The following is a 16,851-nucleotide window of genomic DNA, read 5'->3' on the forward strand; positions in this document are numbered from 1 at the left end:
GGTTAGGGATTGAAACTATGAAGACAAAGCCTCGCATGAGAGTGATTCATTGTGAGTTATGTGGGGAGTGTGGACACAGGAGAGATAGATGCCTTGATGTTGAACTTCGGGTGATACGTTTCCGTGCTAAGGTTCAAAAGGCTTTGAAAGTTATTGCTCTTAGGAAGAAGAACGCCAGTCAGATGCAGGGTAAGCTTTCTTCAGTAGAGTGATTATATTTGCTTTCTTCCCAGAAGAGGTTGGGTGGTATTTCTAGTTGGAAGTGTGTTTGAGATAAGTTAGTTAAGAGGAGAGATGGCTCATGAATTTCCTCGATTTCACGGGTTGCCCAATGAAGACCCAGAGAGATTTTTAGAGTGCTTGGAGTTTACAGCTCTTATTAAAGACAGGAATGCTCCAGAAGTCCTTCTTTAGATTCTATCCTTTTGTCTGTTGGGAGAAGCGAGAACTTGGTTGTAGACTTTCTCTGCAAGGATGCATGATGATCAGTGTGCTCACAGAAACCCGACTTATCCAGAGGTGAGGACAACTTTCCTAGACAGGTTTATGTGTGTTAGAGATCCTGATGGCATTTGGAGAGAGCTATGTTTATTGCAGCAACAGCCGACTCAGTTAGTGGATGAGTATGTCAGTAAGTTTACTGTGTTGTGGAATAAATGGCAGGTGGTCTTATTACCTGAAGTTCCTCCCAGAGTCATAAAAAAGGATAGGTTTGTTGTTGGTCTAAAGCCGGAGATTAGGATAAAGATTGAATGTAAAGAGCTGGTCAATTATGAGGATGCTCTTAGGGTAGCAAAAGAGAAGGAGAGGAAGCAGATAAGATTGTCACAATGATGCAAGAGATGCCAATGGTTCAACATGTGCCTGAAATTCTCTCTCATGTGAAGCCAGAAATAAAAAAGCCTAAAGTCAAGAAGGAGGAGAATAGAAAAGAAGAAATTCATGAAATGTCGGAGCTTATGAAGAGTTTGAGTTTGAATTTGATGAACGGTAGGGGAAGAGGTAGATCATCGGGTGGTTATGGTAGAGGCAGCATGCCTTTTTCAAATAATTCAGGCCCATGGCAGGCAGGACGAGGTCAAAGGTCATTTGCACCTTGTGTCCAGTGCTTTAATTGTGGAGAGTGGGGACATTACAGCACACATTGTGATAAGCCTCCTCGTGCTGGAGGTGATGTTTATCCATTGCCAACAGGGTTGAATAATAGGGTGAATGATCATAGTGTAGAAGTAAAAGATGCAGGTCAGCCTAGCACCTTTGGAATCTGTAAAGCCACTACAGAAGAGAAAGGGAAAGGTAAGGCAGTTACATTTGGCTTGTTGGAGTTGGAGGAAGTTAAAGATGTCATGCCGTTAGGGAAGAGAGATAGAGAAGAGGAGGTTGGTCCGAGTGCAAAGAAGGGAAAGCAGTTTGAGGAGATGAGGACCTACCAAAAGAAGAAGAGCAGGGAGCAGAGAAGGAAGTACAGAACTGCAGATTATCCCATGGTGAAGGAGCAGGGAGATTATGATTTGGTGGAAGATCTTTCAGTGAGGAAACCGGACATTACGTTTGCTCAAATGATTGGTCTATGCCCAAAGCTTAAAAAAGAATGGAGGCGGGCTGTAAATCCAGCAAAGAAGAACTCTCATAAAGGTACAATTAAGCTGATGTCTGTCTCAGAGTTGCCAGATCTGCTGTAGAAGCCTGGCATAAAGGAAAGGGTTTTGGAGAGGCCTATATAGATGGAGGTGCACAGATTTGTGTGATTACCCAGGCTTGTGTGGAAAGATTAGGATTGAAGATATCCCGCTCCTCTAGTTATTGCATCAGAATGGCAAACCACTTCAAGGTGAAGACTTTAGGGATAGTACTTGGTTTGGAGGTTGAGGCATTCAGTGTTTCATGTCGAGTGGATTGTCATGTGATGCCTGCGGGGTTGGGAGCCTATCCTTTGATTCTTGGAAGGCCGTGGTGGAGGAAGGTAGGTGCAATTCAGAATTGGCAGAAAGGAATCTTTTCTGTACATATGAATGGGAAGAAATTGAATTTCGATATGGTAAGCAGGGCTGAAGTTTCAGATTCAGCAAGTGAAGAGGAAGAGAGAAGTGAAACCAGCAATGAGGATGAGAGTCCGGTGACTTCAGAAAGTAATGAAGGAACAATAGCATTGGTGGATTTGGTAGATGAGGATTCACAGGTGGATTTTGTGGGAGCAGCAGGGTTCAGTGAGGAAGAGGTGGATAGGTTTGAGGTTATCGAGGATTTAATGCAGCCCAAATGTTCTCAAGAATCAACCCAGGTGTTGATTGAGCAATCATTGAATCTTGATCTCAATGTTGAGGAGAAAGAAGAATATTTGAAGATGTTGCAGAAATACCCCAATTTGTTTATCACTTCTTATGAGGAGATCATAGGATTTAAAGGGAAGCCTCTGAGGATTGAGCTGAAGGAAGGTGCCAAACCTGTTTTTCAGAAAATAAGGAGATTAAGCCCGGAACAGAGAGATGTGTTGAAGGAAGAGGTGGATAAGCTTCTCAAGGCAGGAATAATTTATCCTGTAGTTCACTCTGATTGGATAAGTCCTGTGGTCATAGTGCCAAAAGGTGTAGACAAATGGAGACTCTGTGTTGATTACAAACCTCTGAATGCAGTGACAAAGAGAAACCACTATCCTCTGCCTTTTCTGGATGACATTCTTGATAAAGTGGCGGGTCATGAAATGTACAGCTTATGTGACGGATATTCAGGGTACTTCCAGATAGCCATAGCCCAGGAAGATCAAATCAAGACTACCTTCATTACCCCTTGGGGCTGTTTTTGTTACAGGAAAATGCCTTTTGGAGTTACCAATGTTGGGATAAGTATGATCAAGGGCTTGCCTATGTGTGCATCTAGGGGAGTGACATGTGTGTTTGTGTGTGTTGTAAAGGCACATCAAGTGCTATGATGTGTCTAGTGTGTGACCTAAGTGATGATGTAAGCCAAAGGCCCCCACATGGGAGGTTTCTTTGATTTAGGCTAGTCCCACTGATGTGGGGACTGATTCCCACTGATGTAGGGGCTCATTGCCACTTATGTAGGGAAGGTATTACCTTCTGCCCCTTTCTACAAGAGAGAGTCCTCTCTCTCACAATCCACAATAGAGAACTACATTTTGTTTCATTGTGCTCTCACACCTCTTCCAAGATGCATCTTTTCTATCCTACGGGATTCTACACTTGGTATCAGACCTTTAGGTTCTAGATCTAGCCTAGCCTAGCAATAGATGCTTTCTCTAGCATAAACTACTAGTTTTCTCAAAGCTTCTCCATCATCTCCATTTTCCTCTTTCTTCCCCAAATTTTGTGAGAGCGTGTTCTCTACCTACAAGCAACTATTCTTCAAACCCTTTGAGCTGTAGACTCCTAGTGTACGGGCGACCTTCCAGCTGCAAGCAATTAGGGAGATTCCCTCTGTACGCGCAACGCCAACATGAAGATTGCTCGCCGGTCTTTCGTGTAATGCCGCCTCTGTGCTTACCCTTTTGCTAATTCCTCTGAGCCCGAGCTGGACGACACTACAGGCAAGCTGCTGATGAAATCTGAGCCCGTTTGGTCAAGAATTGGAGGAGAAAACGCGGAAAAACCAGTCGACTTTGTCAAGCTTGGCTATGGCGACCTAGCGCAACATTGCACTCTTCCTTGGTGGAGGACCTTCTCTGGTATAAGGCCTTTCTTCCTGCATAAAAATCCCCTTGAATAGAGCTATGAGCTATGACAATTGCATCCTCCAAGTTCAGGCCTCTGTTTTGGACAGTTTTGACAATGTTGTGAGTTTGATGCTACATTAGATGCTACTTTAGCATTTCTGATGTTTTAAAGTGTTGAATAGCATCAGTACAACTGTGGCTACAGCTTTCCTTTAAGTTGCTATACTTGGATTTGCTTGGAATACTTTCACCTCTATGAAGCATGCAAGTTGAAGCATCATTTCCATTATGATTTGTAGTATGGAATTTGGTTACAAGTCTTTGCTATACTTAATGCTTGTACTTTGAAGTTTTTAAACTCTTTCTAGCCTTGTAAGAGAGTAGACACTGCCCATTTTGGGTTAGACTCTCTCGTGGCTACCTTCTTGAATATGGATAAGTTCAATGGTAAAGGCTTTCACACATGGCAGATGAAAGTTAAGTTTGCATTGATGAGGGAAAATCTTTGGGGGCTTGTCAAACCTGCTTCAACTTATTCTTCAACAGCCTCTAATGCTGGAGAATCCTCAGCTCCGACACGCCCGGCACGAGATCCTGCTAGAGAGGAGAAAGCCTATGGCATCATTGCTCTTGGCTTAGGAGATGACTATATTCATCACATTTCTGATTTGGAGTCTCCTTCTGAAGCTTGGCAGAAGCTTGATATTATTTTTGGTGCTAGCTCTCACATCTCAAAATTGTCACTTAAGATTGCTTTCTTTGAATTGAAGATGGCTAGTGGCACTCCTTTGGCTGCCCATGTCAATCACATGCGGAGTCTCATGACTCAACGTGCTTCTATCAACTCTCCAATCACTATAGATGATGCAATGGCAGTGTTGCTCAAAAGTATGCCTGAAGATTATGATCATGTTGTTACCACTTTGAAAAATCTTCCTAATCCTACTCTTGAAGGTCTTATTACTGCTCTTCAAGAAGAAGAAAGGCACATGGAACTCCGGAGAGGCGATGACACAGCCTATGCCATAAAAACTCAAAAGGGCAAGTTTTCACCTTGCAGACATTGTGGGAAGACTAATCACCTCTCAAAAGATTGTCTCAAGATATCTGGTGCTCAGAAGCATTCCCTGGCATGAGATGTTCTCCACATACTCCCTCATGATTAGCTTGGCCATCCCTCCAGAGAGACATAAGACATTGGTGCAGGTCATGCCTACAGTGTTAGCAAATGAGGAAGAGGATTTTATATCCAGAACTCTGAAATATCATGCTTGCTCATAATATTTTCGAGAAATGGGGAATAGATGCCATCAGTCCTCTACCCATGACAGCCAGGGGAAATTGTTATATGCTGACAGCTGTGGATTATTTGACGAGATGGGCTGAAGCACGAGCAGTACGGGCTGTCAATGCAAAATCTGTATGTAAATTTGTGTATGAGGATATCTGCTGTAGATTTGGTGTACCACTGGAATTGCTTTCTGATAGAGGTCGAGGTTTCAGGAGTGAACTGATGGATTTATTATGTGGTAAGCTGAAGATTAAACACAGATATGCAAGTCCCTATTACCCTCAATGTAATGGGATGAATGAAAAATTTAATGGTGTGTGTACTAATATCATGAGAAAGATTATGAGAACCTATGAGAAGGAGTGGGATCTTGCTTTGCACTGGGCTTTATGGGCTTACAGAGTTGCAATAAAAGTAGGCACCCAGTTTTCACCATTTCATCTTGTTTACGGGAAAGAAGCTCTATTGCCCTTGGAAGTAGAAATTCCTGCATTACAGATGTTAATGAAGGTAAACGAGGTTTCAAGTTCTACTTTCCAGAACTGATTATTGGATTTGCAGGAAGCACAACTAGATAGACAAAAGGCGGTGGTGTAAGAAAACAATACAACGTCTGTGCTCAACAGATAACATGATCTCCTACGCAAGAGAGAAAACAGATAGTATGGAGAATCAAAAAATTTGATTACTGTAAAACTGATACAATAGATGGCGTCGCCTCCCAGCTGTGCGCTCCTGTGAAAGAAGCTTCGATGGCGAGCTGGAAATAGTAGAAGACAGAGGCTGGATGCTAAGGAATCAGGGTTGCTGTAGCCAGTGATGAAATGGGCTTCACGGGCTTGCTCTAATATAGCCACCAGTCGTAGTCGGTTAAAGACAATTGGGTGACCGACCCAGTCCGCCCAAAACGGATGACTGGGGGTTGGTCCCGAAATAGGCCACCGACCACACGATAGAATCGGTGCGCAAAATAGAGCAACTCACCTATGGTCATCGTTCGGCCCATAGCCATCCGGGATCATCTCAGGCTCCAAACGGGCCCTGCAACCCAAGAGTGGGCTGCCCCGGGAAATGCTCTGTCTACCCTCAGTGCAGTCAGTCATGGGATGCCTTTCCGCACTTGCATGTAGCCTACTCTATTTGAAGCCGTCCAGCCATCAAGCCACACATGGCCCCCATCTGGTGTCCAAACCGGGACCTACCGGATAACCGAGCTACTCAAATGCCTTCTCCTCATATGGGGGCCTTACAAGTAGAGTTAGCTGGTTCCTGCGTAGTTATACGAGAGTGGAGCATTGATATCTAACACCCCCCCTCAATGTCCACCCGCAAGTGAACTTACTTTTTCGGCCCAATGCCAAGTCGATGAAGATGCCTCTCTAGCAAGTCTCTTCCAAGAGCCTTCTGAAGATGTCCGCAGCATTCTCTGTAGTCGGACAGTATACCAAGTCGATCTCTCCATCCATGATGAGCTTGCGTACAAAGTGATATTGAATCTCAATGTGTTTTGTGCGAGCGTGGAACACAGGGTTCTTTGCAATCGCCATGCAACTCTGATTGTCACATCGTAACTGCGTACGCTTGTTCTGCACTGCACCCATGTCCCCTAAAATCCTCCTCAACCACACTGCCTCGCAAGAAGCAAAGCATGCTGATTTGTACTCGGCCTCGGTAGAAGAAAGAGCAACTGTGGGTTGCTTCTTGCTGACCCATGACATAGCTCGAGATCTAAGTGAGAAACAATAACCTCTCACTGATCTCCTGCTATCCATGTCTCCTGCCCCCAATCCGAGTCACAGAATCTGGTCAAGATGTTGCCTTTGGTATAGGTGATGCCATAATCAAGTGTGCCTTTGATGTATTTCAGCACCCGCATCCCTGCCCTCCAATGGTTCTCCTGGGGCTTATTGGAAAACTTGCTTAGTACACCAGTCGCAAAATTGATGTCTGACCGCGTGTTGCACATGTAAATCAAGCTGCCCACAAGACTTCTGTACTTCGCTTCGTCCACCAGTGGTGATGAATCCTCGTTTGAGAGCTTCACGTCAACCTCCATAGGGGTACCAACTGTCTTGCACTCAGTCATGCCAAATGTCTTCAGGATCTCTCTAGCATACTTCAGCTGTGAAATGAAGATCTGTTTCGGCTCTTGCCAAACTTCAATCCCCAAACAGAAATGCATTAGTCCGAGGTCTGTCATTTCAAACTCTCTTCCTAGCAAATGCTTTGTCTGCGAGATCTTTTCTTCATGGTACCCTGTTATGGCAAGGTCGTCCACATAAATGACCACGATCATACACCTGCCTCCTTCTCTGAAGATATATAAATTTGCATTAGATGGGCTCCTCCTGAACTCGTTTTGCAAAAAGTAGGCATCAATTCGCTGGTACCACGCTCGTGGAGCCTGTTTCAGCCCGTAAAGTGCCTTCTTCAGTTTACAGACTTTACCTTCTGAACCGGGGATCTCAAAACCTGGTGGTTGTTCCACGTATACCTCCTCCTTGAGATCTTCATTCAGAAAGGCGGATTTTACATCCATCTGAAGCACGGGCCAACTTCCTTGGGCAGCTAAAGCCAAAACACTGCGAATTGTGGTTAGTTGAGCTGTGGGAGCAAAAGTATCGTGATAATCAAAACCATGTACTTGTGCGAATTCTTTTGCCACGAGTCGAGCCTTGTACTTATCCAACGTGCCATCGGACTTGTACTTGGTCTTGTACACCCACTTGGTGCCAATTACCTTGCGTTTTGGTGGTTGATCCACAAGGTCCCAAGTGTTGTTCTTCATTATGGAGCCATACTCCGACTGCATAGCCTCCATCCACCTATCATCACCCCGTGCCTCTTCAAGACACTTGGGTTCTTCAGCACGGATCACCTCTGTCATCAACGCGTAGTTGACCAAGTGTTCCTGCGCCCTTCTTTGCTCCTCTAATCTCTTGGACCAGCAGTGTTCGGATGGTTCCTCCTCAATGGCTGGAGGTTCTCTGCCGTCCAAAAGCTGCTTTACCCACTTCGGGAATGGCCGTTGCCGTTGTGGTTCTGCAGGCTCTTCTTCCTTTTCTTTGTCTTGAATCCTCCCAAGCACAGTTGGGGGAGTTCGATTTGCTGTTGGTGGCGGTACTGGATGGATATCCTGGTCTTGGTTGTCTGGGAAGGAAGCATCCTTCTCCAATTGGTAACAGGGTTATAGACGGTAACCCTTCGCCTCTTCATTGTAGCCCAAGAAAATACATTTGGTCCTGTTAGTATCAGGGACATGCACAAAACAGTCACATCTAAAAAAAGGTTTTTTACCAGAAAAGGCCTGCAGTGGATTCATCCCGTTCACAGCCTTCGTGTAGCTATGATTCAGGATGTAAACTGCCGTGTTACATGCTTCAGCCCAGAAAGTCTTTGGCAAATCTTTCCCTTTCATCATACTCCGGTCCATTTCGCAGATGATGCGCATCTTGCGCTCTGCTACTCCATTTTGATGTGATGTATGTGACGGGGGTTTCTGTCTCTTGATTCCGTGACTTTTGCAGTAACTTTTGAATTCAGTTGATGTGAACTCTCCACCTCTGTCTGATCTTAACTTCTTCACCTTCCTTCCCGATTCTTTCTTGACCATTACATGCCATTCCTTGAACTTACTAAAAGCCTCGTCTTTAGGCTTCAGGAAGTATATCCATATCCTTCTACTGTAGTCGTCGATCAGCATCATGAGGTAGTAGGAACCACCCAAAGCTTCTATCTCCATCTTTCCGCAAAGGTCCATGTGAACGAGCTCTAGAGGAGCCTTTGCCCTGCTGGCCTCTTTAGGAAAGGGATGCCGATGCTGCTTGCCCATCATGCAAGCTTCACATACATCGGGCAGTTCTGAAATTTCTGATAGATCTGCAATCATTCCAATTTTATGCATCTCCTTCAAAGAACTAAGGTTTAGATGACCAAACCTCTCATGCCACAGCTTAGTGTTCTTTACATCTGCTCGAGTACTGAAAGCTGAGAGTTCGTAGATGTTATTGCGCCGTGTACCTTTACCAACGCCCTTCCCTTGAAGATCCAGAATCTGTGCGCCATTCTTGTCGAAGTGAACTTTGAGGTCCCGATGTGTGATCGCAGAAATAGACAAGTTCCTCTTGATATCTGGCACATAAAGAACATCGGACAACAATTTTACAACTCCATCTGACTTGAGAGCAATTGTATCTTTTCCTTTTGCTGGACATTTTGCATCGTTGCTGACTGCTACTTGGATGTCATTCCCTACCAGCTGTAGAGAGGTATACCAATCCTTCTGATTAGTCATGTGGTGCGATGCACCACTGTCAATAATCCACGGTTCATTTGCATGTACATGAACTGCCTCTGTGCAAATCTCCTCAATTGCTACGAACAGCTCTACTGGTACTGCCTGCACACTGTTGCTGGACTCTTTCTTTACTCCGTTCTTCTCATTTGCAATCTTCTTCCGAGCCTCTTTCTGCTTGTGCCCTGTCTTGTTGCAATAGAAGCACTTGAACTTCTTCTTTCTCTTTTTATCATCAGAAGAAGATGGGTTATCAGAGTCCTTACCCTTACCTTTCTTTGATCCAGCGTAGAAAGCCGAATCTTCTTCAGTCCTCGTCTTTTGATGCATCTCCTCCTTGAGAAGCATTGCGTTGAAATCCTCAAAGTTGAGGGGCGGATTTCTGTTTTGCGTATTCAGCACTGTAACAAGACCGTATCAGAGCCTGGACTCTAGCAAGAAGATTTGGTAGTGTGTTTCTGTTTGCGAGCAGATTGTGAGAGATGGCCCAGCTCGCAAGATTGCGAATCCCACCGTTCGGCGAAAGCGGAAAGTTGGACGGCTCTAACTATCCACTCTGGAAGTTCAAGATGAAGACCATCCTAAGCGCATATGAGCTTTGGGATACTGCTACTGGGGTGGACCTGAAACCGGTTCCGAGACCGAATCCGGCCAATGCAGCACAACAGATAGTATCAACTGCGGATGAGATTCTCGCATGGACAAGAAGAAATGCAGATGCGCTGTGTTCTATTGTCTGCAGTGTAAGTGATTTCGTCATGGCGTTAATTCAACATGTCACCACAGCGGAGGAGGCATGGACGGTCTTGAAAAATCAGTACGAGACCACGAATCAGACGCGGATTTAGAATCTGGAGACTCAACTCGCGAATGAGAAACTATTTGAGTCTGAAACGGCAAAGAAGTTCATCACTAGGGTGAAGAATCTGCGCGATCAAATGACTGCGATTGGCATCACCATCACGAGCGAGAATCTAGCACGAAGGTGCATATGGATTCTCCCACCAAAGTACGCACCGGGCAATGCTCTAGATCTCTGCTCTGCCTCTGCCGGATCACCCTCCTGCATCCACGTCGCCAGGTAGCGACGAGAAACTCTACCTTTTACTTTTCTTTCCATACGTGCCAAAATTTGTTTCGAAACCAAGATTTCATCCAACTCTTCAACCTCGAGCTGATCCTCATGAAGCAGGTTAGCAGGCACATCGCCTTGGAAAGGCTTCAATAAACTCACATGAAAGGCATTGTTTATGGTCCAAGTGGCAGGTAGCTTCAGACTGTAAGCTACATCATTAATGTGTTCAAAAACTTGGAAAGGACCATAGTACCTCATCTTCAGCTTTGTGTACACTTTGTCCTTGCCTTTCATCTTCCTGAGTTGTGCTTTGTGGAAACGCAGCAGCACCCAATTGCCCTCTTTCAGGAGTAACTCGTGGTGATGTTTATTTGCTGCCCGTTTGTGCTTCTCCTGGCTTTTTTGGAGGGCTGTGTTGACGTTCTGATACGCAACATCCAGACTTTCCACAAATCTGTCTGCTTCAAAAATCTTCTCTTTCATATGTAGAATGGGAGGTACCTTCCGTTCTCCTGCCACAATTTCAAAGGGTGCTTTTGAAACCGGCCTTCAATAAATCAAAGGGCAGTAAAACTAACAGGTAACCAGTCAACACTGTTACATTAACAATTCAGCAAAAGTATTTGTAGCTTGTAATCTTTCAACTTGCCTTTAGGGATGAGATTATCATAAACGGGGGCTGTAAAAAGGGCGGAGTCATCATTGCTCCCGCATTTTGAGCCATTCCACCTGTACCCATGGTGGGGTTAAACATTTTGGGTCCCACTCCTTGCATCTATGGCACATTCCAAGTATTGCCCATCGTTCCAAGCATTCCTGTCTGCATCCCAGGTTGCATTCCAATGTTCGAGCACATCATATTGGCATGTGCAGGGGACATTCCACCAATCATTTGCTGCTGGAAATTCTGCATTCCGGGCTGCATGCTGCCCATAAAGCTGCCTGGCATTCTGGGCCCTTCTGTGGGCGGTCCCACCATTGCTTGAAAAACTGAGAAGTACCTGGATGCATCATGGGTTGAGGGAGGACTCGCTGTCCTTGATTCACTGAATGAAAAATATTTTCATTACCCGCTACTACGGGGGTGACTGTGGGCATCTCTGATGGCTGTCCACTGAAAGATACATGTCTGTGAGTCTTCTTATGCTTCTTCTGTTTCTTCGGGGCTGTCTTTTTGCTTCCAGGGGGAGCAACAGTAGTAGGAGGAGCTTGCATAATCTCTGTGAAGCATGTTGCAACTACGACAGGGCCCGCTACACTTTGCATTCACAGCTGAAAAAGGGCAGTGGGATTAAGCTCCTTTGCCTCATCTACCTCATCCTGTGAGTCCTCAGTGGCATGCTCAGGAGAAACGGGCTGTGCCCCACTATCTTGCTCCTCATCACCCCCGTTGATGCTGTGCTCCTCATCAAAATTCTCTGATGCTCTATCTTCCTCTTGCCCCTCCTGCTCGTAGATGATCAATGACCTCTCACGGTGTGACATGCTTGCTGAAATTGATGGCTTTAGCAAAAAAATTGCAATGAAAGTGTCCTTCACCCAACACTGCTAGGGCTCACCTCTATAGAAAGATGGTGACTATCCCAGCAATGGAACCACTCTAACCGGCCTTCAAAGAACTAAAGGGCAGTAATCTTCATCTACTCAATCATAAACCTCGTAAATAGCCACAATGCTAGCTTCAGTCACTTCAACCACTTAACAATACTCAGAAACCAACTTCAATAACAACATGGGGAGGCTAGAATGCCCCTGCTTAGTGAAAATAGTACACAATGCACCCATTGGCCCCAAATGCCTTGGCGCCCCTTTTGGTATTTGTTTAATGCTTCTGAATGGCAATGCTTTACACTAGGGGTTCACCCTTGCACTGTTCCTCTCTGCAAATCCTCTATCTTCTTCTGGGCATCTAATTGGACTACACCACTAGAATACCAACTGGCAAGGCAATCTTAGGCATCCACTTCTGTCCTGACCCAACTGAGAGGCATTCAAGCATCCAATCCTCTAGCAACCTGTGCTCAAAGCGGCCTCAAGGCTATCACATGTATCCACACTGTCCTTAGGCCTTTTCTAGGAACACCCTTGCCTCTGGGTGCTTGCTTAGAACCTGAGAGACACCAGAAAGGACAGCAAACAATACACATGCACTGCAAAAAGCTCCAAAGCAAGAAAGAACAATGAAAAATAGAACCTGGAACCAAATTCAGCTGTCTGTGGTAGAGAGGCGAGGTCTTTCCTCGCATCTATCCTCCGTCCAGGCTCCCCGTAGGGTGCAAGAGGTGTCCAACTACCGGAGAAGAGAAAAAGTGAAGAAAGAGAGCGGAAGAGGGGCAAGGAAAGGTTGGAGAGGACCATAGAGTTGCTGATCTTCCCTAGAGCCTCGACACCGGGATTTGGGCCTTGAATCCTCGCTTTAACCAGCCTGGCAGTCTCCTTGGAAACTGCACCCTTGTCGATACAAGGCTGTATAGCAGCCTCGAGCCGTGCCTCTGTTCTGTACTTTCCATACAAACTGCAGCAAATGTTTCGTACCTTGCCTCGGGATCCACCCTAGCAGTTGTACACCACCTTAGGATGCGTGCCTACAACAAGTCTGCCTTGAAGAACATGCAAGAGGAGATGGTTCAGCCAGAGCAGCAGCAAAATAGCAGCAAGAGCCAAAAAGTGCAACGAAACTTAAGGGGGAGCGTGGGTTGTGTTACAAGAATACTTTACGTCACTTTTCACGTCCCTGTGACATCGGCTTATGCACCAGAAGAGGATGATGGGTTATATTAGCTTAAGAGGGAAGAGAAAAACGTCAAAGGGGAAAGGAAAAAATTGCGACTGACATGGGGGGATGATGGATGAGTAGGGAGAGCAAGGAGAAAGAGTTAAAACTGAGCAGGGAGGTAGCTGGATACATTAAAAGATCCTTTTTACTGTTTGCTTCTTGTTTCGAAGGAGGTTTAGTTTATTCTTTTCTGATGGGCCTATGTTTGCATGTGGCTTCTGGTTTCTTCGGTAGTCTCACAAACACTTCAACATGCATATTCATTGCAGATTATTGTTCTTAAGCATTTTTTTTTGCTCTTGCTGTTGTTTGACATAGGTAAAGGTGTGCCCGCAAAGTTTGTCATGGGAAAGAGCAAAATGATTAAAGGTTGGGAAGAGGGCTTACCTTCAATGATGAAGGCTGAAGTTGCAATGGTAAGTATTGGCGTTGTCTCAATATGTAGCTAAAGGTTAATGTACATGAAAAGCATGTTTGTCATGTCAGAATTTCAGGAGCTGATGTATGCACCTGCACACAGTCGGAAACATAGGCAACTCTCTGCCAATATGCAACAGGAAACTGAACCCACAAACCGTAAATAAAACAGGAAAATAGACCAGCAAAGAAACTTCCAATTTAGGTCATCACGAAAGTTGCTGAACTGCTTCAAGGTGAAGCAACAAACATCCAGCAGGGTGGTTGACAAAATACAGTCAATGAGGACCATGCAAGGTGAGGTATAGATGTGGGTAGAAGTATCCAAAAGGTCTGTTCTGTCAAAGTGCAGGGGAGTATGCGAACAAACAGAGAGCAGATCTGCGAATAGAGAGACAGAGAATCACGGGGAGAGAGAGAGAGAGAGAGAGAGAGAGAGAGAGAGATGTATTAACGTCTGTGAGAGGCCTCACGGGCCTATGAGACAAATGCAAAGCCAAAAGGTAACTCATACAAGCCACTAAGGGCTGAAGCAAAGGGCTCACTAAGGCCCTTGCTGAAAGCTAAAATGCAAGTAGTAGAGTAGCAAAAAAAAAAAGAATAGGAGAGTGTCAGGTGCTCAGAGCTAATGCTCCTAGTGATTGCCCAGGCTCCATATATCTAGGTAACCTAGTGGCTCTCTCATGAGATGCAAGAATCTCTCGTATGTGTGTTTGTCGAGCTGTCTCTCGATGCGGTGGAGGGCGTGGTCTCCTCGATCTCTATATCCGAAGCGCTACATCAAGGATGACCCCTTGTCTCTGGTGGTCACCTTTGAGGAGGGCTGAGATGGACCGGCCCTTGATTGTGCGTGGCCCTCTCCATGTCGCATGTGGAGCGCCTGTCTCTCGTCTGGCAGCATTGTGGTGAAGACTCCCACTGCTACTCCATTATGCTCTCATCTCATCAAGCCCCTCTCCCTCATCCTTGCCGACAATTGACTCAAATGCATAGAAATCTATTACAAGTGTTTGTGCTTTGTCGATCTCGGTGACTTGTGGCCTCAATCCTTGTTGCTCTCTGGTCTGTCGCATCAGTATATCTCTCTGTCGTCGCATCTCAATCAAATAGAGCCTAACACAGACCTGATTGGGAAAATGGATCAACAGTGTAGTGGACCAAAGCCATGCCCCTCCTGGAAGAGGCAGTGATATTGTCCTCGGATCTCATAATAGACTGGGCAGACACATAGAAAGTGCTCTTGTGTCTCGAACTCCGCCATTTGGCATAGTGTGCAAGTCCTTTGATCTCCGGGTATGCTCGTAGCTCTCCTTCTCCCTGCCTCAATCCTTAGCTGATGTGTCTGGCACTCTGTATCGGGGTCTTTTCTAGCTTGATCTATATGAAAAAAGATCTGATCTTGCATTATCAATGAGCACTCCCACTATTGCGATGCAGAATGCGGAGTTATGGCATGCCAGGTATGGGCACATGAGCTACGGCAGCTTAATGGCAGTTAACAGGCATGATATGGTTGATGCATTGCCTCCTTTGGAGTCGCCTCCTTCTCATGCATGTGAATGTTGCATCCTTGGCAAGATGCATAGATTTCCCTTCAAGAAGGGTGGTGCAGTGAAAGCTACACGAAAATTACAGCTTATTCACAGTGATGTCTGCGGTCCCATGAGGACACCTGCTTTTGGGGGTTATCTCTATTTTGTTACATTCATAGATGACTTCACCAACTACACTTGGGTCTATGGTCTCAAGGCAAAATCAGAAGTGTTTATGCATTTCAAACACTTTGTGGCTATGGTTGAGAATGAGACAGGACTCAAGGTGCAGATACTTCGTAGAGATCGAGGGGGAGAGTATATGTCTCATGAATTTGATGCATTTTTGAAGGAGAAAGGCATCACGCATCAGCTTACAGTGAGGCTTACACCTCAACAGAATGGCAAAACTGAGCGGAAGAATCGCACTGCCATGGAGATGGATAGATGCATGCTTACAAGTAAGAAGTTGCCTCACAGGTTTTGGCTTGAGGGCCTCATGTGTGCCAACTACATTTTGAATGAGGCTTCTACAAAGGCTTTGAAGACAATCACTCCCTATGAGGCATGGCATGGGAGAAAGCCTTCAGTGGACCATTTCAGAGTTTTTGGTTGTGTTGCATATGCCCACGTGCCTGTGGAGTTTAGACACAAGTTGTCAGATAAGGCACTTAAATGCATTTTTGTGGGATATGGTTCACAAAGCAAAGGCTATTATCTCTACAATCTTGCTACACGCAAGATTTCTGTGAGTAAAGATGTGATACTCTCTGAAAATTCAGCACATACACATGCTGAATTTCAGATTCCAGCTTCTTCAGATGATGTGTTTGAGGGGATGCTTCGTATAGCATTTGGTTCCCGTGTTGAAACTCAGAATTTACAGCAACCTCCTTTAGATCCACATGCCCTGATTTAGCTACCGGCTGATTTTGTTCCAACTCAGGGTGTGGATGAAGTTGTCAGGCAAGAGATTCAAGAGATACATGCAGCCAAAACAGTCCCGAATTGGTTGCTTCAGATTCTTAGAGAGAGTAGGCTTGAGGCCCCATTGCCTGGCAGGACTCGTAGTGCAGTAAGGCACGCAGGGGGAGCTCTTTCAATGGAGACAGCTTATGCAGGGACTCTTCTTGATGAAGAGGGGCCTGACTCTTTTGAAGAAGCAAAGGATAATGTGCATTGGATGCATGCCATGCACAATCAGTTGTAGTCCATACAGAAAAATCAGACTTGGGATGTTGTGGATTTGCCACCAGGTAAGCATGCCATTGGTACCAAGTGGGTTTATTTACAGATACAAGGCACGGCTGGTTGCCAAAGGCTATGCACAGAAGAAGGGCATAGATTATGAGGAGACATTTGCTCCTACATCCTGGATGACCACCATACGGTCAGTTATTGCAATGGCTGCAAATTTTGTGTGGAATGTCCAGCAGTTGGACATAAAAACAGCTTTCCTTAATGGGGACTGGCAGGAAGAGGTTTATGTCAAGCAACTTCCTGGATTTGAACTTTCTGGCAATGCACTTCAGGTATGCAAGCTTAACAAAGCTTTATATGGGCTGAAACAAGCCCCACGTGCATGGTATGCTAAGATAGATGCATTCCTGGCAAGTAAGGGATTACACAATAGTCCCACGGAAAGCACCCTCTACATCAAGAAGGATGGGGGGGATATTTTGGTCATCATTCTTTATGTAGATGACATGGTGCTCGCGGAAACCAATGAGGATATAATTGCAGATTTCAGAGTTGAGTTGAAAGCTGAATTTGACATGACAGATTTGGGCATGTTA

General features: G+C 45.4%; 1 protein-coding gene across 2 annotated transcripts in view; it reads left to right on the top strand.

The window, feature by feature from the left end:
* Positions 1–16,851, top strand: part of PAS1 (FKBP-type peptidyl-prolyl cis-trans isomerase family protein) — a 209,890-nt gene that overhangs the window by 23,814 nt on the left and 169,225 nt on the right. For both annotated transcript variants that reach the window (XM_087374838.1, XM_087374839.1), the window contains exon 5: positions 13,425–13,522. In XM_087374838.1, coding sequence (XP_087230964.1) covers positions 13,425–13,522 — 98 coding nt within the window. The remainder of the gene's footprint in view (positions 1–13,424; positions 13,523–16,851) is intronic.

Source organism: Dipteris shenzhenensis, chromosome 5, assembly GCF_047967505.1.
Source record: "Dipteris shenzhenensis isolate YYH24624 ecotype China chromosome 5, Dip_SZ_1.0, whole genome shotgun sequence".
Lineage (NCBI taxonomy): Eukaryota > Viridiplantae > Streptophyta > Polypodiopsida > Gleicheniales > Dipteridaceae > Dipteris > Dipteris shenzhenensis.